The sequence below is a fragment of the Callionymus lyra genome, chromosome 12 (assembly GCF_982586985.1).
Source record: "Callionymus lyra chromosome 12, fCalLyr1.hap1.1, whole genome shotgun sequence".
Lineage (NCBI taxonomy): Eukaryota > Metazoa > Chordata > Actinopteri > Syngnathiformes > Callionymidae > Callionymus > Callionymus lyra.
In genome coordinates this window covers 14,950,901-14,973,028 of record NC_141829.1, presented here as the reverse complement: position 1 = coordinate 14,973,028, position 22,128 = coordinate 14,950,901, and the positions used below count along the sequence as shown (strand labels likewise).

The 22,128-nt window shown below is 38.5% G+C and overlaps 1 protein-coding gene across 1 annotated transcript; it reads right to left on the bottom strand.

Moving 5' to 3' along the window:
- Positions 1–1,307: 1,307 nt before the first annotated feature.
- On the bottom strand, positions 1,308–21,901 carry cckbrb (cholecystokinin B receptor b). The gene is made up of 5 exons (XM_087804505.1): positions 21,609–21,901; positions 9,990–10,241; positions 6,872–7,133; positions 6,423–6,550; positions 1,308–3,624 (listed from the first exon to the last, which is right to left on the bottom strand). Exons 1-5 carry the CDS (start codon positions 21,760–21,762, stop codon positions 3,104–3,106), a joined length of 1,317 nt encoding a protein of 438 aa, XP_087660631.1. The 5' UTR covers positions 21,763–21,901; the 3' UTR covers positions 1,308–3,103.
- Positions 21,902–22,128: the final 227 nt, after the last annotated feature.

Genomic DNA, 22,128 nt, shown 5'->3' with positions numbered 1-22,128 from the left:
CCAGCCTTACACCCCAGCTCGGGCTCTGAGGTCTGTGGATCAGAATCTACTGATGGTTCCTGAACACGCTTCTGGACCAGAGGACAGAAATCCTTCCAGACTGTTGCTCCTAAGCTTTGGAACGATCTTTCTCTGTGTTTGATGATCTACTGACTCCTTCAAGAAACATCTTAAGACCTTCTTAATTGTGAAGGCTTTTCTCTGATTTTCTGGGACTCGACTTGTTTGTCTTATGTGTCAAGTAGGTATAGAAAGGCGCTTTACAAATAACTATTATTAACTATCAGTGTTTTCTATTATCTTTTTATTTCATTTGAATATTTATTGTTCCCAAATTTGGTGTCAAAATATTTTAAAAATGACCTTTAAGTAAGATTGACATTCGGATTCTGCACAATTAAATAATACTATTATTTTAATTGAAATAAAATGTACGTGAAATTAAATTGAACAAATTAGATTAGGTCTGCGTCGTTATATATAAACATATATATCGTGTCGCAGATGTGTATTATGAAACAACAGAGTTCCATTCGTTAATTTAATTCCTGACTAGTAATCCAAAAATCCGGCCGTGGCGGCGGCGAACATGATCACTAATTAAAAAGTATCCAGATGCTCTCACAGGACTGGTTTAATCCACATCATCAACTTCGTCGACACATGAGCGAGATTATGCGGCTTTGACTGTCCAGAGCCTCCCGAATATGAGTCCTGAGGACTTCACCAGCGAATATTCAGATTCGAATAATAATCATTATTTTTTTATTATAAGTCTTTAACGATTGACTGTGTGATAAAACAGGGTAATGACTCACTTTAACCAGATGCTTTAAACCCTCCTTCACTCAGACATAATGTTGAAACAGCAACAAAGAAGACACAAAGGGACGTCCTCCACGGGTTCTTGACATTTCAGGTGCAGGACGCAGTAATTAGGATCATCCGTCTAATTCTCTATAAAGACTTTCCGCTTCAATCATGCTGCAAATTGCTGCAAATTACTCGGCAGATGTAGATCATTATTGGAGAAAAAAACAAGTCGTGGGTGAAGTCGGTGGCACAATTTAACCTACCAGAGTGAGGAGCGAAGGTTTGTCCTGATCAACGTTCTTCAGCGAGTGAATGTTAGTTTCCAACAAGCGTTTCAATCAAGTCTTGCTTGTGATTGTGCTGGGAAATCAATCCTCCTCCCTCAGGAAACCCTTCAACAATGTGAATAAATGTCAGAACCGCATCATTTCATATAGAGCAAGTGTTTTCTTACCGGAAACAATTGGGAGACACTGGAAAGGAAGGACTGTGAATACATCTCGTTAGATACAGATTTATTGAACACATCAGGGACTTTGCACAATATTTTCACACATTTTGTTTGAATAACTTCTCTTATATTCTGACGACGAATGCTACATCCAATAAAGTCTGAATACAATCTCTGTGACATTACAGACATGACCAGGAAACCTTAAATATTTATGTTTGTTTTTTTTAGTTTCCAGCAATGACTACATGGCTGCTGATGTACAAGATTCTGTTGATGGTGTTTTCTTGTCAGCTAGTTATATTCTTCACAGTCAAAAACACCCATGAAAAACTTCAACAGTTATCTGGAGTCATGAGTTGGCATATTATTTAAACATCGTTGTGACAACTTGACAGGATGCCAGAGCAGTAAAACTACTTATGGGTCAGTCTATGAAACCAGTGCTTTTTCAACTACATCTTTAAATAATAAATAATGTAGTACAAACTATTTTTTATATACATGTAACACAAAAAAAGAAGTATCAAGTAATGCAGAAAATCATAACTTTACTTTATCGTAACAAAAAAAATTCAGTCCTCAAATGTCTTTGATATACAACTTGTTAAAAAGTGCATTATAATCACATTGATCAAATAAATAAAACCAGTGAAAAATAAATGTTAATTTTCACTGGCTTACAGGTTTATTTTAAAACTTGACCTAAAAAGTGTTTAAAAGTTTAGCCATTAGCGAATGACAAAATAATCTTGTTGTTTTTTAAACAAAATACCCTTAAGACAGTAATAATCAATAGAAAATAAATATAATTAATACATTTTTCTTACTGTCCTTATTTAAGTGGATATATAAAGACATATTTGAATCTTCTATTTTAAGTTTCAACCCAGAATGTCTTCAACTCTCACTGAAAACTATATATTTCCTTGAATTCTTTTATTTTTACAGTACAGAAAACAAATCATATTAAAGTGTGTGGAAACATGCCTGAAACATTGTCTTTGTAAGAGTTACCTGGGACTTTCAAGAAGTGTAGATTTATACTTGATTAAACTGTTTTTTTTTGACACATATTTCTCTCTATGTAAGGTCATGAAATGGACACTAAAGACTCAGGTTTCGTAGAATGACCCATTTATGTTCCTTCAGAAACTTCAAGTGACTGTTCACCCAAAATTCAAACTTCACTTCTTTTCTACTCCCCCTCGTGTCGACTAAGGGTTGGGATTATTTTCAGAGTAATCTGTTCCTTTTTAGAGTCATAGACAAAAAAGTCAGTTTTAATTAAGGGACTGGAGGTGAGTTGTCTTCATCTTTGTCCAAAAAGACAAACTTAAAAACATCCAAATCCCTCCGTACTGCTCGTCTGTAACATCCATCTTGTATTGAAGTCAACAAGTCTATATTTTAAGCTTGTTCTTAGCTAGAGACAGAAAGCATTCTGGGTAAATATCGCAAGAGTGGTAAAAGTGAGCACTGTTCATGGACATTTTTGTCTGTTACTCTTAAATAAAACACATTACCCTTTGTCGACATGATTGAAAAATGTATGAAAGTAGAACTTTGGGTGAACGATCACTTTAAGATCAAACCCCCAGATTCCCCTTAACAGTGAGGCAGTAAGTCGATGGAGGCACTTTGAGTCCAAAAGGCAGCAGAATGACGATAAACAGTGAGTGGATCTGGTAGCTTCTGTCACGCGAACACGAGCAAAGTTCTCAAGACTTCACGGAACAATCGAGCAGACACTGTGAATGTAGCAGCGAATGGATGTATTTACACTGAACCACGAGGTTCCCTGAAACGAACCCGGTCGGTGAACCTCGGGATTTGACTTCAGCACGTTCCCATGGTGCTCACTGTCGTGTAGGTGCACTTGGACGCCAGTCCGTCTTCTTCGTTGTCGCCCAGCACGCGGCGACGGCGGCGGCGGCAGAGCGCCGTGCAGCAGGAGAAGGTGGAGATCAGAGCTTTCCTGAAGCGCGTGTTCATGAAGCAGTAGATGATGGGGTTGACGCAGGCCGAGGTGTAGCACAGCAGGTGGATGAACGCGATCGGGGCGCCCGACAGGGCGTGCTTGGCGGAGAACTTGTCGAACGCCCGCCAGGTGTTGGCACAGTAGAGCGGCATCCAGCAGATGAAGAACAGCACCACGATGACCACCAGCATGCGGATGACCCGTTTCTTGGCCTCCAGCTTGGCCTTGGACGTGTTGGTCCGCAGCTGGTCCGCCTCGGACGCCCTCCCGGCCGAGGACACCGACATCTCCAAGGGTTTCTGACGCTGGACGTTCACGTAGCAGCCGTCGCTGTCGTTGATGTCGCCGGAGAGAGTGGAGGTCATTCCGTTTTTCACGTCTGCGTGGAAGAATGACATGATCAACTGAGACCAGGGAATACTTTCAGCCAAACACGGCGTCAGATTCCTCCCGAATATTGAGGACTGTTTGACGTCTGAATTTGCTCAACCGTCTATGGAAGCGTAACCATCCTGTTCCTGTGATCATGGAGTAAAAGTTGACCAAAAAAAACACAAAAATAAGATGAAATGAAAAGCAACACAAGCGTGGCGTGGATGGTTATTGTTACTGATGTGTTGATGAGGCCTCGTGATACAGCTGTGAAGTGAATAAACTGTATCATAATACAGATTCACATTATTTTGAAAAGCCACTAAATAGCTTTGTCTGAGATCTAATGATTAAATGGAATCGGGCATTGTTTTCAAAATAAGAGTGACATCAAGTGGCCTGAAGACACTGTATCGTGATACAGTTGATACTGTATCATGATACAGTTTAATCACTCATTCACTTATTAGTTTGAAAAGCCACTAGATAGATTTGGCTCAGATCTACTAATTAAATGGAATCTGGCATTTTTTAATGACATCTAGTGGCCTTTCAAAATGAAGACACTGTATCATGATACAGTTGATACTGTATCATGATACAGTTTAGTCAGTTCTTCACATTATTTAAAAAAATCCATTAAATAGCTTTGTCTCAGATCTAATTTTTCAAAATAAGAGCGACATCTAGTAGCCTTTCAAAATGAATACACTGTATCGACATCTAGCCTTTCAAAATGACAGTTGATATTGTATCACAATATAGTTTATTCACTTGTGTACTTTATGTTGAAAGGCAACTAGATAGAATTGGCCCAGATCTACTAATTAAATGGATTCGTGCATTTTTTTTCAAAATAAGAGTACCATCTAGAAGTTCCAAATGAAGACACTGTATAATGCTACAGTTAATAGTGTATCACGATACAGTTTAATCACTTATTCACTTTATTTTGAAAGGCCACTAGATAGATTTGGCTCAGAGTTACTAATTAGATTTTTTTTCAAAACAAGAGTGACATCTAGTGGCCTTTCAAAATGAATACACTTTATCATGACACAGTTCATACTGTATCATGAGGCCTCTTCAAACCATCACTAATCTTCTCTATTTCATGAGTCACTGTAGACATTCATTGACATTGAAGAACCACTTATTTTCTAAAAAGTAAGTGAATACTTTGTATAGTTTAGTGAACTCAAAGTATATTCCCACAACTACACACACACACACACACCCGGAAAAGGCTGAAGACTAATGACTCTGATTTGAAGGAGCTCTTCAGCGCTGCGTTGAGTCTTGAGTCCGCCGGGAAGATTAATTGAGTGAGAATCTAAGCTTTTTACAAACATCTGCTCCGCCTAATTGAAAAGGAGGACGTCTTAATTCAGAGACTCTGTTGTCATCCATCAGGGAAATAGAAGTTTAGAATGAAATCTTGATTCGAGGAAAATACACGAGCAGCACCAGCGACCACTGAGGACGCCATTAAAATGAAATACATTTAAAAGGAGGATTTTTCTTCTTTTTTTTTTATGAACGCTCTTTTCCAGACCATCACTTTAACTCCGAGACTCGACAGATGGTCCAGGCCTGGCAGCTGCCAGCTAATTCCATCGTCTAAAGCAGAACCAGCTCACCTCCGACCAGTCCTCCAGTCCTTCGCCCACGTCACACGTTTCATGAGACACCATGAAATGTTAGGTTGATTGACAGATGAGGCGCTCTGGTCCAAACACAAAGCCATCATCGAACCATCACACTCCCAAATACCTCTGGACTTATGGATCATACTAATGGTACAAGAAGTCATTGAAACTGTAGTAACAGGAATTATATCACAGAAGCTCGCTAAATGAATACATGATATTACAGTGATTATAGAAGTAGAATGAGCTAGTAGGAGTATTATTAGTAAAAGCTGTAGTAGTTGCTCTAGTAATAGTAGTGGCTATACTAGTAGATCAATTATTTAATGGTGAAAAATGGAAGATGAACGTTGAGCAGCAGTTTTCTGGAAATTGGAAGTAACAAATTTATGAAATAACTAGTTATAGTTGTTGAGTTAAAGATTTAGAAGTAGCAGCAGTAGTTTTTGTAGTTATTGTAGAAATAGTTGTTGCAGTGGTAGTAGTAGTAGAAGTAGTATTAGTAGTATTATTAGTGGTAGTATGGTAGAAGTTGTAGTAGTTACAGTAGTGTAAGTAGTAGTAACACTAGTTGTAATATAAATATTAGTAGTACTATAAATAATAGAAAATCAATAGTAATAATAGAAGTTATAGTAGTAACAGTAGTAGTAGTAGTACCAGTGGTAGCAGTAATAGAATTAAAGTAGTAACAGCAGTAGAAGTAGTAGTGACAGTAGTTGTAGTAGAAACAGAAATAGTAATATAAATAATAGTAAAATGAACTAGTAATAATAGAAGATATAGTAGTAACTGTGGTAGTAGTAGTAGAAGTAGTAGCAGTAGTAGTATAAATAATAAAATAATAGTAGTAGTAAAAGGTTAAGTAGTAACAGCAGTAGAATTAGTAGTAGCAGTAGCAGTGGTATAAATAATAGAAAACTAAGTAGTAATATTAGAAGTTGTATCAATAACAGTAATTGTATTAGTAAAGGTTGTAGTAAAAATATAAGTTCAAGTAGTCTTAATATAAGTTAAAGTAGTAAAAGTAGTACTAGTTAATGTTGTAGGAGTAGTATTAACAGTAGACAAAGTCAACGCAATCATTTATCTGCTCTGTGTGCTATTATTCATGTCTGCTGATCAGTCCATACATCACAGCGAAGCCACTTCTCACCGATGGAGCTGCTCTTGTGTCCGATCTCAAACTGGATGCCTCGATAGAGCTCCCTGGAGATGAGTCCGTAGGCCACGCTCATCACCACGCCTGGGATGGCGAACAAGAGCAGAAGCAGCAAGATGTACCTGCAAGAGAGAGAGACTTGATGTTTAGAAAACATTTTATTCCTGAGCAAGTTTTATGTCTTATTTATATAAACAAACGTGTCTATTATTCGAGTACTATAATGAAGTATACACATGCAGTCTGCTCCGAGAACATACTGTTGAGTTTTCACATCCAAACATGGAGGTAAATAAAGTGTTAGACTTCTGTGACGCTTCGCAGTTGTGTCGCTCAGATGATATAAAACTCTCCACTGTCAGCAGTTATGATGATCTTGTCACCGTGGGGTCCGGGGGCTGCTTTACATCAAGCTTTCAAAGAACATCGGACGCTGGACTCACCAGGTCTGCTCGGCGACGGTCAGGGACCAGTTGTGGCGGCACTTGTGGCCCGTGGTGTTGTCGGGCAGGTGGAAGGTCTCCAGGTGGCTGATGATGGGGTACGGCGTCATGACGATGAAGGCGACGATCCACGTGGCGGCGATGACCCGGTACGCGTGGGAGCGGGTCTGCCACACCCGGGACTTCAGCGGGTTGCAGATGGCGCTGTAGCGCTCGATCGCTATGGCGACCAGGCTGAAGGTGGAGATGCTCACCGATATGCCTGCGTGGACAGAAGCTCATACTTAATACTTCTTCGGACGAGTCGTCCCGCGGACACAATATGGGCTTTTTTGATCAAAAGTTTGGCTTTTTTTGTCAACACGTCTGTGGCCACGCGAGCGCGGCGGCAGAGGAAATCAAGTCGGCCCCTGACACTGATGTAATCAAACATCTCCTGCCTGACAAACACAGAGAGGAAATTAATCTGTACCTTGTTTATTCCTGCCTGAGCTGGGAATACAAGCCTGAGTGTGTGTGTGTGTGTGTGTGTGTGTGTGTGTGTGTGTGTGTGTGTGTGTGTGTGTGTGTGTGTGTGTGTGTGTGTGTGTGTGTGTGTGTGTGTGTGTGTGTGTGTGTGTGTGTGTGTGTGTGTGTGTGTGCTTAAATATTTATCAATTATTTACCTATTCATTTTTCAATGCGTATTATTCACCAAGTTCCAGTGGAAGAACGACTTCAGGTATTTTTTTAAATGATGTATGAATTATAATTTAGTAGTCGTACAGCTGTAGTAGAACTAGTAATAGTAGCGGATATTTCTGAAGACTTGTATATTATTTAACTATAAAAAATAGCGTATAATAGCAGACGGATGTTGAGTTAGTAGCATCTGTGTTCTAGTAGTACCAGGAAACAAAAATATTGGAAGCAGAAATATGTGAGGTAGTAGAAGTATAACTAACCAATATGTTTATGAAGACAAAGTTATAGTTGATGAAGTTAAAATTATAGAAGTAATTACAGTAGCAGTAATAATTATACTGGTTTTGGTGTTTCTTTATATAGTAGTATAAGGGTTAGTTGTTTTTGTAGCAGTAGAAGTAGGAGTGGGAGTAGTAGTAGACGTTGAAGTAGTTACAGTAATAGTAGTAATAGAAGTTGTAGTAGTAACACTACTAGTAGTAGTGGTAATAGACATTTAGTAGTAACAGCAGTAGTAGTTGAGGAACTAATAGAAGGTGTAATAGTACCAGTGGTAGTAGTAGAATATAAGTTGACGTTGTAACGGTAGTAGTAACAATAGTAGTTAGAGGAGATGTAAAAGTAAAGGTAGTAGTAGTTGTAATATGAGTTTTAGTAGCAAAGGTAGTATTAGAAGTAATATATATGTTGTGGTAGTAACAACCGGTAGTTGATATAGAAGTTGTAGTAGTAACATTAGTATAAGTAGTGGTAATAGTCGTCGTACTAGTAGTATTAGTAGTATTAGTAGTAGTAATAGTAGTAGTAGTGGTAGTAGAATAAATAATTTAGTTGGAGTAGTAAATGAAAAGTAGTAGTATCAGAAGTTATAAAAGTAACAGTAGTATAAGAAGTAGATTTAATATAAGAAGTAGTAGTAATAATAGATGTTGTAGTAGTAAGTATCATTATAGTATCATTGCCTCTGTATCGTGTATCTATATACTTGCTAATCCACACACTTTGTTTTAATCTTTCAGTTCACTCTTTTAATTTTTCTTCATTTAAATAAATATTGTGAAGATAAAAACACATGTATATATATATATATAAATATATATATATATATATCCTATATTCTTTTAAGTGTCTTCATAAAGGCATGTTTAAGCTTGAACACACTAAATTACATTTTATAAGTTGAAGCAACAACTACGATTAAAGGTATAATTTGACAGCTCTGGCTAGAAGACCTAAAGTTTCAGTAGATTTATATATATATATATTTCTCTCTGGGACGGTGGTTTCTGTAAATGTCAATTCATTTGACATACGAGACGCAATTCTACAGATGTAACGATGTATGTTATCTACAAAGGTCAGTGCTGTCCAGTTTTAGCTTCACCTTAATACTTTCTATGTTATCATCAGAACCACTGATGTGTCACTTCAGAAAGCTTAGTCCTCAGGTCAAAGGTCATCCACGTTTTCCTCTGGGAAGATGGGGTCACAGATAGTTGGTTTAAAGGGTTAATGTTTTCTTTAAGTTTGATCCTGTAGCTTTTTTAATTATAGTGAATGTGGTCTTCGAGTCAACGTTTTAAATTGTCCTTAAAAGTGTCAAATTGATATTTAGACTCTCATTACCTGATGCATGTTTGGTGGCGGCCATCTTGGAAAAGCAAAGTCTGACCGATAAGCTAAAGGCTACAGCGGCTAATAGGTGTTTACTGGTCAGTCAGGTCAAGCCCATTGTTATACAAATTAAGGACAAAAGATAAACAGGAATATGATCAAAAAGTTGTGTCGATAGTAAAATTGTTGTTTAAGACTCAACACCAGGCTTTAAAATATGTTTTTTCAAATGCTGCAAAAGTGGGGACAGCCTCCACTGGACACTCAACGAACTGCAGCCCACAATTTTACAGATCTGAGACACCATGAAATTGACTTTAAATTTGAAATACTAGTCTTTAACTATTTTTTTCTCCAGCAAAAAGTATCTGTAAAATCAATTCAATGTCCTCAGGGGCCACATAACACACTATGACTTTTATAAGGGGCCAAAAAACGAAAGGGACAAACTTAAAATAGAACATTCTAAAATAAGCTTTAGTCTCAATTCGATTGTATATAATTTCTTTTTTTTTTAATACATTTAATTTAAGATACTAAAGACAATATATAAGATAATTTAAACACTTATGTCAAATGACAATAAAGGGGTTATTATGCCATTAAATAGATAGGAAATATTTCCTCACTCTGTGTAAGCAGGAGGAAAGAAGATGTTGTCAAAATCATCACGTAGGTCTAAGATACCGAATCCAGTCACTGTAAGCGATGGCTTCCCCAGTTTTCTTTATGGACTTTCTCTCCATACATCATGTCCTTATCCCCTTTGTCAGGGACAACCCATTTTTTTTCTCCCCCCCCCCCGGCCTAATCTGCTCACCCATGAGGTACGAGACAATCTTGCACATGGCGGCGCCGAAGATGAAGTCCTTGAGGATGCTGGGGATGAGCGTGAAGGGCATGCAGAAGACGGCCATCATCAGGTCGCTGACGGCCAGCGACAGCAGGAAGGTGTTGGTGACGGTGCGCATGCGCTTGTTGACCGTCAGCACCACGATGATCAGCAGGTTGCCGAACACGCTCAGGAAGAAGATCAGCGAGTAGAGGAGGATCCTCAGCGTGTGGTCGTCATCTAGAGATGGAGAGCGAGAGCGAGAGCGAGAGCGAGAGCGAGAGCGAGAGCGAGAGCGAGAGCGAGAGCGAGAGAGAGAGAGAGAGAGAGAGAGAGAGAGAGAGAGAGAGAGAGAGAGAGAGAAGCATCAACATGTTGATTCAATACAAACATGATCGGTATTGATCCCTTCAGATAATAGTCTCACAACATCCCATTATTTTCGTTTGCGCCTTCATGCGAATCATCATGCATGACAGGAGCCAACCAATCCCACGTCTATTAGCGCCTTTTCGCCGGCTCCCATCCTTCGCTTCCCCCTCTTCTCAGCCGCTCGCCAGGTGTGAACTCACAACCTTTTTACAGACCGGGGCTTCCTGGAGATCCGACGCACCGGAGTGTTTCCTTCCCGGAACTATTTCAACAATCACTCCATGATGCAGATCACACATCCTACATGTTTCGAGGTATCGAATGTGTCATGGTTCTGTGTTTTCCCCCGTGGCACGTCTTTTTTTGATTTTTGTTTCAGCTGCCGGTCGATTGGGCAATCAAGGGAGTGACACGGAAAGGTCCGACGGTCCGTGAACGCATCGCCCAGAAGATTGCTTCTCGACACACATCGTGGATGTTTATAGTGTTCCTTGGATTCTACTGGCGTTTTTGTTTTAGCCTTCCTAGTTCAGTGATTTTTGTATTTTAGATCGCCTACAGTCTGGACCCCTACTTTGTTCGCCTACGCTTTTTGGTTTTCATGTCGGACGTTTCTCTCTCTGGAGTTTCGCCGCATCAACCTTTTTTGGGATTTTTTTGTGTTTCGAGAGTCATTGAAGAACTCGAACATTTCAAGAAGACTTTTATTTCCGCACTTGGCTCCCCTGGAACGACAAAATCTATAGTATTTTCTTATCTTGTCACAGTTTTAACCTTGATCCCTCTCAAACCATATAAAACCCGTTTAACCATCCTGCCCACCCTGCCTGCACTCTCTTCTTAACCTCTTACCTTCTATATGATCAATCCAGAGATTCAAGAGTACAGTGGTCCCTCGCTATATCCTGGTTCGCCCATCGCTGTTTACGTGGATGTTTTTTAGTGTGATTTTGCATGCTTTCTCTTAAAGTGTACAGTATGAACGTGCATTGTGATCGTCAATCCTGATTGGCTAAGGTAGAACCGCATATGTGTTCTGCGTCCTGATTGGCTAAGAGTCATCAGCGAGCGTTTCCACCTTAATAAGGAGTGATTATGAGGAGGCGAGAGAAGCATGTGTTCGTGTTTGTTCGAGACGTCCGCTGGTCCTGCTTCCAAAAATAAACCAGTCAAGCCAAACAAAAGGAGTTGTTGTTACTTTAAAGACTCCTGTGACAAGTTTCATAGAAAACTATCTGGACGGCGAGTTACTGATGCTAAGGAATGAGGTATCTTAGTTTTGGAACTTGAAAACCTATGGTCAAGACGCTAGAAAGGCTGAAAACATGTTTGATTTTTGGTTTCATTTACTTAAATGTCTGAGAAACGTGTATAAAAGTGTGTGGTTAAGGGTTTTACAGCCTTAAAACATGTATAATAATCCTAAAATATAAAGTTCATTACTTCGCAGATCTATTTTTATAACGTATCTCCCGCGATAAACTCGGGACCACTGTAGTAGCTTGGAACAAGTTGTTGTTGTTTTTTTTTACTTTGATTGTGCTGTAGGTGATTTATTTTTTAGTTAAATGAAATTGATATTGAACAGGAAAGCAAAAAACAACCACAACACCCCTCAATATATCAATACTACCAGTCGAAAAAAGACGGTGGTCATCGGAAAGAAATTTAAAAATGTCAATAAATGCCTTTAAACCAAAGGTCAGACCCAGGCAGCCCAAGGCAACACAAAACACTTTCAAGTGTTTAGACATCATGAAAAATTCCCCGTCCTCTGTTGAAACTGCTAGAATTGGAATATGTAAATAATGTGCCACAAAATTTAATGTGAAAACCTAACTCTCCTGATTCACTTAAATGTTTCAAATGTTGTCTTCCTCTCCAAGATGCAGTAAGTCTCTCATCATGACCACGTTTTGAACTTATTACTTTATAAAGTTCTGCCCCGTCTAAAATCTTAGCAAAAAAGAGGTTACGAGAGCGAAGTCCATTATGACCTAATAATGGATTCACTCCTTCTCCAGCCAGCTGTAATCGTGCCCCGCTTTGTTTATACAACGAGTCCTTTGGAGGTGGAGACTTCAGCGATTTAGGCGTGGTTATGGTAAACAAGATTTCATCTCCAGAAAAACAAATTGTTTTCAGTGGGCGGGGCTTAACCGCATTTTCTAATGTAAATATTTCAATAAAAAGAGAGTTTTGTACAGATGAGTAGAATAGAGTCCTACATCTATTTAAGACTCACTTAAATCAAAACATTAGTTTCAGTTAAATACATATTAAAATTGCCAGAAATATGATATTTTCTAAAATGTCTAAAATCCCATCGAGATTCAGGCGACAAGCGTCAAAATACAACAATTCAAAAAAGGTAAAAATAGCGAAACTCAATCACCCTGTTTTCCGGAGGAAATAAAAAAGTATTGCTGTTTCTAGGTATTTAAAAAAATAAGGCCCTTGAAGACACATTTAACTTGTCTTTAAACCAGTAAAAAAAATCCAATTCAATCGAAAAATGCCAAACATAAATATATGTCAATAAATATAAGAAACCCAAAGGTAAGGCCTAAGTAGACCACGTGAACACAAATAGATGAAGGTGATAAGTATCAATTTGGACGAATCAAATGTGGCCCCGAGCCGGAGTTGGACACAACATGCGTGTATAGAACTGATGTACTTGAACGCAAGTGTACATCATCATAGCAAACAATATAAGTGGGCTGTCTCACTGTCCTCATACATGCCATGAACTACCCTCACATACATCTCGCAAAGGTCCTCTTTAGGAAGACTGTTGCAGGCTGGATGTATAAAGACCAAATATTCAGCTTTTTTATTTAATAACGAAAAGGATTTTTGACTCATTTTGTTAAATAAACAATTAAAACAAATATGAAACTCTGATTACAGGACAGTTTTAAGGTTTAAAATCACTTTTAAAAGTTAGTTTGGAATATAAATTGCAGGGGAAACCACATAAATGTGCGGATTTTAACTTCAATGATTTGTGATTTAAACACCTGCACAATTTTGAATATTCATGACTCAAATCTGCATGATGTTTCTGTACATGGAAATGAAAAAGTAACACCACCTAATTTACCGTGATAGATTCATGCTCACTCGCTCCTACCTTCACTTTCACACGTCGCATTAAAAAAAATATGACTGATGTTGAAGCAAATATTTCAGTTTCGGGTCCAATGCGTGTCTTAATCAGAAATACATGATGAACGGGTGATTGTTTCAAAGAATGAACCGGGTTCTCGCTTCTGAGATGATGAAATCCAATTAGCTCCGTTGAGTTCCCGCAGATAAATCCCTTCCTTTCGATTCATAATTTGCACGAGCTGGTCACGTGTGGAGCGGAAGCATCAATCACGCCGTCCTGTAAAGCATTATTTCACCGACATCATTAACCAGCATATGATCAAGATGGATCGTTTCCACGCCTCGGAACATGTGCCTCCGTTAATGAACTCCGGTGATTAATAAAGATTCAGGAGCAGAATATTATTCTATATCTTTCAGAAGAATCGCTAGAATAACCCAGCCGGATGATTACTTTTTTATAGAGCCTGGGTCTACCCGGGGCTTCCTCCCATCGATGCTTGGAAGCAGCAGTTTGACTTAAAGCCTCCAAAGATCCACTTCTTTCTCCAAATGACTGAAGGTCGGTGACTCTTTCTTCATCTTTCTGTGAGCATTAACATTCTCAAACAACATGATGAATGTCGCTTACTAGTGGCCGAAGGTTTAATTGCAGCACACAAATGAATAAACGCAGTGTATATTTCAGTGTGAACGATAAAACATCGAAGGATGTGTTGAAATATAAACCATAAAATAACTTTAAATTCAAATCAAATTTAATTTCAAAGACCCACAAAAAACAACACCGATAAATTGCTATTGAATATCGATGCAGTATGGGGAATGAAAATATTTCGATATACCGTTATATCGATATTTTCTTACACACCTATAAAGTAGTCAGTAGTAGTTCAACGGTCTTATCTTTCTTATCGAGTTAGTCCCTTTCTACACACACGTAAGTCATTTGACATGTATTTGACAGGTCGTTTGTTAAAGGTGGGGTAGGTGAAAAATGTTTTTCGATCTCAGTACATTCATAGACTCCAACCCTCTTTCATCAGACTCTCCCTAGAAGCCTAACCACTAGAGCTGCATTTGTTTTTCTTTTTTCTTATAGCTAATTACAAAAATGTATAAATAATCTTTCCGTCTTTCACCTTAAATTAAGAAAACTCAAATAGTATCTGTTGCAACAAATTAAATGTTTGTTTTTGTTCTCAGTAATTTCTTTTGTTCATTTTTGTGTGTTGGAATCTGTTTGTGAAGGGAAATGTAGTCAATAATTATCCAAGAAAAGTATTGTACATTATCTATTGGTGTTATTTTGTCACGACCAAACACTTTAGGGCCGGGGGTGTCAAACTCATTCACACAGGGGCCCAAAATCCATTAGCCGTCTTAGTCACGGGCAGAACAAAATGTATTTTTACCAAACTGTCTGTTACAGTAATATGTCAGTTAAAATATAGCAGTACTAGTAGATAAAAGTGCAATAAACCTTTGCCTAAATGCATTTAATTCCGTATATAAATAAACTTGAGGAGCCGCAAACACTTGGTGCTGTTTGTGGCTCGGTTCCATCAGAAAGATGAATGGAGAAGATGGTGGGAGTTTGATTGTGTGTCATTCTCTGCAGAAGGAAGATGTTTTATCATCTCAAACCCCGGGTTTGTTCACTTGCTGCACTGCAGGTTTCTGCTGCAGGTCAGTTTGTCGGCGCCGCAGATGCACAATTGCACGTCGAGCGCCGGAGTTTGAAACGATAATTACCTGATTGCTACGTCTCCACAGCTGTTGTTGTTCCATTGTGTCATATCTTTACAATTTACAATGAGGCCAGATGTTCCATCAGAGATCAATCACGCTGATGGAGTTTTAGAAAAGCGACACATCTGTTCCCTTGAGGCATCTGGGAGACTCTCCCCAGAAATACTTTTGTTCGACCACCTTGTTACTCGTTTGAAACCCATGAAATGTTGAGATTAAGATCTTGAAAATGTCCGTCTGGTGGATGTCGGTAAAGGCTTCATCAGGAATTACATTTCAGGAGGAGGTTCATCTGATAGACTCGAGGCCCCGGGGCCCCATTTCCGACCCGTTAACTCATTTTACGCAGCCTTTGATTTAAACAACGGAGCGGTTTAATGTCCTCGTTGTATTTGCAGGCCGACCTTCAGATAAAACATTAAAAATAAATTGATTTTACAAGTTTGTGTTGGAGTTAACTTTACTGAAACAAGAGCTTGACGTGTCAAGAGTCTAATGTAACTTCAGAGAAAATGTGTTGTTCTTTAAAACAAAACATTTCAGAGAGTAACCATTTCTAAAAAACAGAAATTATATATTTTTTCTTTCAATGCTTCTCTTTTCATTCATTCTTGGGTTTTATCGCCATTTTTTCTTATTGAAATCAACATCATTGGAAATATTTTTACTTATCCTTTTACTACAAACAATTATAGAACAATTAAAATGTTTTTTCTAAGTATAGGGATGTGGCCTCGAAAGATTTTTTGTCCAGAAAGTGTTGTTTTTGTAAATGTATTTTAATCTAACACTTTAATTTTAGCTTTAAATGTTTTGTTTGTCCATACTTTTCACTGTTTTTATCACTGAAAATGATCATTTAGTGACTTTGGTATTGCATAAAGTAAAAAAAAAGAGTCACCAAATACAAATAGAGTTAGTTACGCTGGACCCAAAACAACATTAAACAATTTGTAAAGTGCAAAAATGCTAATAAGATTCTGTAATTATCTTCATTAAAGACTCAAAAACACAAATTTTCATTCGAGACACAGAATAGTGAGCCTTTTAGTCTGGATCTCAGAGCCTTTCAATGGTAATTGAACATACCACAGTCTGAATATGAATGCAATGCAGTGAATATTTATTATATTACATCCTTCTCTAACTAGGTAAAAGGACAATATTCTATAAGAAAACTATAGTAAAATAACTTGTTTTGTGTCTGTTGTTGTGTAAAACTCATTTTCCAATGTTTTTTTCTGAGCGAGGGATGATAGCCAGGGTTATTATAAGATGTTAAATGAGAGATGAATTAATAAAGAGTCGCATTAATATTCCATAAAAATGCAAAACTCTTCTCCTCCTTCCGTCTTGTCTGATCTAGATTCCACACGTGTGTGACCCAGCTGGCTCTGGCGTCAACTCGCACATCAGAGGAAACGCCGTCGTATATATATATATATATATATATATATATACGACGGCGGCTTCCGTAAATGTCACCGTTATCGGTTAACCTAAATGTCATCGAGGCGCAGGCGGACCTGAGAGGAGCGCCGCGTTAAACCCACACCCGTGAACGCGAAGCCAGACGAGATATGGGATATGTCGGCTGGGAGGTGGAAAGATCCTTAAGATTCAGAGAGCAAAAAAATAAAACAAATGGAGGTGAAATTATAACGCTCGTATAGCATAATACTTTTATGAAACTTTATTGACAGCTTTCATGCCAACTTTAGTGACAAACCTTTTGTAGATTTTTACATCAGTTTCCTCTGGATTCTTGAAGTACGAATGGATTGTTTGTTAAAGATCTACTGACCAGAAAGCTACTGTAGTACAGAGGATCAAAACATATTTCGTATTTTGAAACTCTAACCCTAACCCTGGCCCTAAACCTAACCCTAACCCTAAACCCAAATCTAACCCTGACCGTTACCCTAACTCTTACCTAACCCTAACCTTAACCCTAACTCTAAACCTAACCCTAACTCAAACCCTTACACAAACTCTAACACTTACTCTAACCCTAAAAGTAACATTTACCTAACCCTAACTAACTCTAACCCTGACCATAAACCTAAAGTAACCTAACCTAACCTTAACCCTAACTCCAAACCCAAACCCAAACCTAACCCTAACCCTAACTCTAACCCTAAAGTAACCTAACCTAACCTAACCTAACCCCAACACTAAACCTAGCCCTAGCCCTAACTCTAACTCTAACCATAACCCTAAAGTAACCTAACCTAACCCTAACACTAAACCTAGCCCTAACTCTTTTGCACTGGAAGTTTTTGTTGATGTGTATGTAAATAAACAGCTCTAAATGAAAAAAAATAAACTCAATATTTTTACTATGTGTAATTTCATTTTCCCTTTTTTAGGATTGATCCCATAAAATTGTAATCAGAAAAAGTATTGGTCAGGAACCGGTATTGAAAGTATCAGTACCTGAATTGAACATGTAATCATATTGCAAGCCCCAGAGACACCTGAGCTCTGTCCTCCATGAATCTAAGTTGGTGTTGCTTCACCAGTGGATCACATTATCACGATAGATCTTGGATCTATTGTAAGAGAAGCTGCTCTGACAGCAGAGTAGGGATGGGTATCGTATCGGTTTTATTGATATCGGTGCTGAACGGTTACTTTGCGTGTTGAAAAAGCTTGTTTCCATTTGTTTGTCTTACAAACACATTTTGATATTGTCATTATTGTCATTTTTTCTGCCAATTATTCCCTTACAAGGGTCGCAGGGAGGGGGGGGGGGGGCTATGCCAGTTTCCTAGGGCGAGAGGGCGGTGGACACCCTGGACAGGACGCCAGTCTGTCACAGGATACACAACGATAAACAACCATTCACACACACACTAATAATACAGACAATTTCTTCAAGTTCTCAATGAACCCCTGTTTGTTTTTTGGACTGTGGGAGGAAACCGGAGTGCTGGAAGTAAACACATGCAACATGGGGAGAACATACAAACTCCACACATAAAAGGTCAAAAGTTGACATTCTCCTGACCTGGAAGCGAACCTGCAACCTAATTTCTGCGCGTCCATACAAGTAGTTAGTAAGAAAAAATGATTGGAAACACGTGGCGAACCTCAAACATATTTCACAACATTCCACTGTGTTTACCCGGATCATCTCTGGTCGGAAGACATTCCTAGATGCCAAACAGCCAATTAGTAAATAAATAGACACAAATCACCTCATGTGGAAAAAAAGCACATTGTTGTGCCAGTTATTTTAATAATAGTGAAGACATTGTTCAACACAACAGTCTTGAAAACCTAAGACCAGTGAGATGCCACAACTGTGGTCCAAAGACTTGACAGGTCCAACATCTTAACAAACACCTGGAAGTCTACATTGTGTGTGTGTGTGTGTGTGTGTGTGTGTGTGTGTGTGTGTGTGTGTGTGTGTGTGTGTGTGTGTGTGTGTGTGTGTGTGTGTGTGTGTGTGTGTGTGTGTGTGTGTGTGTGTGTGTGTGTGTGTGTGTGTGTGTGTGTGTGTGTGTGTGTGTGTGTGTGTGTGTTTCTTTTCAGGAGTTTTGTCATTGATTGACAAAGAGCTCTTGAGACTGACCTTCACACTGAATAACATCCTAGAGCGAAGGGTTTTGAAAACATGTGGCTAATGGAGAGGGAAATATGTCCAAGTGTGAAAGACTGAACATGTGTTTGGACCTGAAACAACACAAAAGAACGACGCCTGAAATAGCAACACAGCTGCTTTGATGCGGGTCAAGACTTGTTACCAAATCGATTTTATCCGAAACCTGTTCTTTCGCTTCAACTGTGCCTAAACATAGCTTGATGAATAAATGCTACAATTTTCAAAAAATGTATTTCCCTAAAGTGTCTTAAAATAAATTACATTTGAACTTGTTTCCATAGTAACAACCATAGTATGACTAATATTCTGTCAGTGTTTATTTGGGGCTACATTTTTAAGTCTTGTCAATCTCTGTCATCTCTATTTTCTTCAATACATGTTTATTTTATTTTATTTTTTCAAATCCAAAAATAAAATGACAATAAAACAAGAAACAAATATAAGACAATGGAATAAGTTACAAAAATCGGAGTTGTCTTCTGGTTGAATATGTCAGAAGCTGTGACGTCACGATACCGAGTATCCATATTGGCGTCAGAAGTGGGGGGGGGGGGTCACATGGGTTTTTAGAGGTACATTTCCATCGAAAACGAATGAATGTGAGAAAATCTATACCTCGATAATAATGCCGCTGATCATTTGAATGCAACTTAAATTTCATCCACGATAATGGTTCCTGTTTAAATAATGGGGGGCTTGAGTTTTCCACCAAAGTAGCAGATAGAAGATTGAGCAAGTTTCTCTATTAGTTCTATTCAGTCAGTATCATCAGTCTATTCTTTTTTTTTCAGAAATCTTACTCGTCTGATTGTGACTGGAGCTGCAATAAAGGATCAACAAAAATAAAACAAACTGTGTTAGCGGCAGCTCTTGAACAGTGAATTTCCCATATTTATGTAGCGCTTTTCTATGCTTTTTTATTCAGCAACTAAAGAGCCTTACACTAAATTACGCATCCACCCATCTTCACACAATGATGGGAGTAGGCTGCGATGCAGCTCAACCATCAGGAGCAATCGGGTAAAAGTGTGTTGCTCAAGGACACAACGCCACAATCTCATCCAAAGCAGTGATGTTCTATCGATTATTACTGTCTGAAAGGCGTTTTCTTTTGAAAAGTGTAGTCTTTAGAAAATGTTTACTCAACAAAATAAACCTGTTAACTCATGCAAATGTGTGAAAAATACATTTTATTTGATTGATTTTTATCGTTTTTATTGTTGGGACGCGCAGGACCAACTGAATTTTAGACCAAGTCGTGTCTCCGGATCTCAAAACCCTTCAGGCTGAAGTGAATCAAGCCTCCGGAAACAGCTCGATCGATCCTGCGCTGATATATCCTGATGCTAATTGAGACGTATCAGGTGGATCCGTGACGGGCGGCCACACCTCGACACTTCTTATTAACGCGCTGAAACACTGTGAATCCATCATTCACACACGGCAGGATTAAAATAGCAGGAGAGACACGGAGCAGTCAGAAGCTCTACTGAGTACACAGTGTTTACTTCTCCAGTGAGCTTTGGTGCATAATAGCCACTGATTGATCAATAGATCGGACAATGGTTTTAAAAAAATGTAGAACCACCATAATTGCTCGGAGGATCTCCTTAAGAGGCAGTTTTCCTTATCTTAAAAGCTTAAAATTGGAGAAAGTGTTCAAGTTTTGCGGTTCCAGACGCTAGTTTTTTGCATTTAAGATGCAAATGGAAGAGATTAATAGTATTTTCTTTGTGACATGAGGTGAAGGTGTATTTATGTATTGTGACACAAACTGCAGATACTTGAAATTGTGTATTGACATTGTGTGATGACTGTTGCGTATCATCCTGACAGCCGTCACCCAAGAACGGAACAATATGGATCCACGGCTCCTCAATTTGAAAAAACAGTCTGGACTTTGTCATATAAAATGTAAAAGAAAAACATTTAAGTTAATATCCTTTTATTCTAATAATAAACAGAGATCAAGAAGGACAATTCGCCATTTAATTTTGTAAATTATTACTTTTATTTTTGTGTTTAAAGGTTAAATAATTTTGAAATTAAATCTAAAGAGGAAACTAGAACAATGAATAATTGTTTTTGATTAATCATGACTTGAATATAACCATAAAAAAATGCATGTTATGAAAGGAAACCACATCGACTCTGAACTGCAGATGTTCCTTTGAGAACCTGCGTGCTATAAATGTTTATGATGACAACTGTCACTCAGAAGGGCAGCATGACATGAGCAGGATTAAAGTGTGAATCGTGTATGTTCCATACATCATAGACTTTCTTTTTATATACAAATATATTTGTTTGTGATGTGAATCTGTTACAACAGAGTTATTTTTGTGACGCTATTTAAAAAAAATCCTGTTGAACATTTTCTGCCAGTTAAATAAATCAATAAAACCCTATTTTTGTTTCTCTCAATTCAATCCAATTTGATTATCTGAACCTAAACCTTTTATTTTAAAAATCAGCATCGTTAATCCTGACGACAAAGGATTGTGAGATTTTAGCATTTGAAAAAAACAAGAAAAAAAACATTCACAGGATTAAATGGAACAGTAGCCAGTTGCAGCTGTAATAGCTTTTTATTGCGGAGCATCCTGTTGATGAAACACCAAGGTTTGTTTTAAATAAAAAATAAAATATTCAACTATATTTTCCTTCGTTTTTGCTTTATTTTAAGTCCATCTTTAGTGACGATCCTTGATTTAAACATGTTAATAAAGCGTAAAAAGCTTTTTTCTTGTGTGTTTCCTCACCTGCGGGTCTCGCTGTTTTGGGGTCCATCCCTGTGGTCGGGGGGCTACAGGTGATGTTCGCCTCAACGCTTGCGTTCCCGGAGCGACTCTGTTGCGCGAAACTTCCGAGACACTCGGCTGAAGTTGAAGTCTCGTTGGACGCGTAGAAGTCCATGACTGCCGCCGTGTTTATCGAGGGGGGGAACGAGCTGAAACCTTCAGGACAAAAAGAAGCTGCGGAGATGAGACACGTCAACCCCCATCATCTTCCCCTTGGATGCTGCAGCAGCGTGCGTGTTTGTGTGTGCGCCTCTGGAGCGGAGGCTGAAGGACTTAAACGCGCGTCTACGCACGGTGCGCGTGCGTGAGAGAGAGAGGGGAGAAAGTCGGTCAACTGTCTGCCATTGGTCTGTTTGTGGGCAAAATATATTAGGCCACATCCTTCTTCCGAAAGATTAAACGGCTAAATCCAAATGCATTTATTTTTAGGTGGATGATTTTCTATATCTCCCTAGAAAGATAGATTAAAAAAAAAATAGCA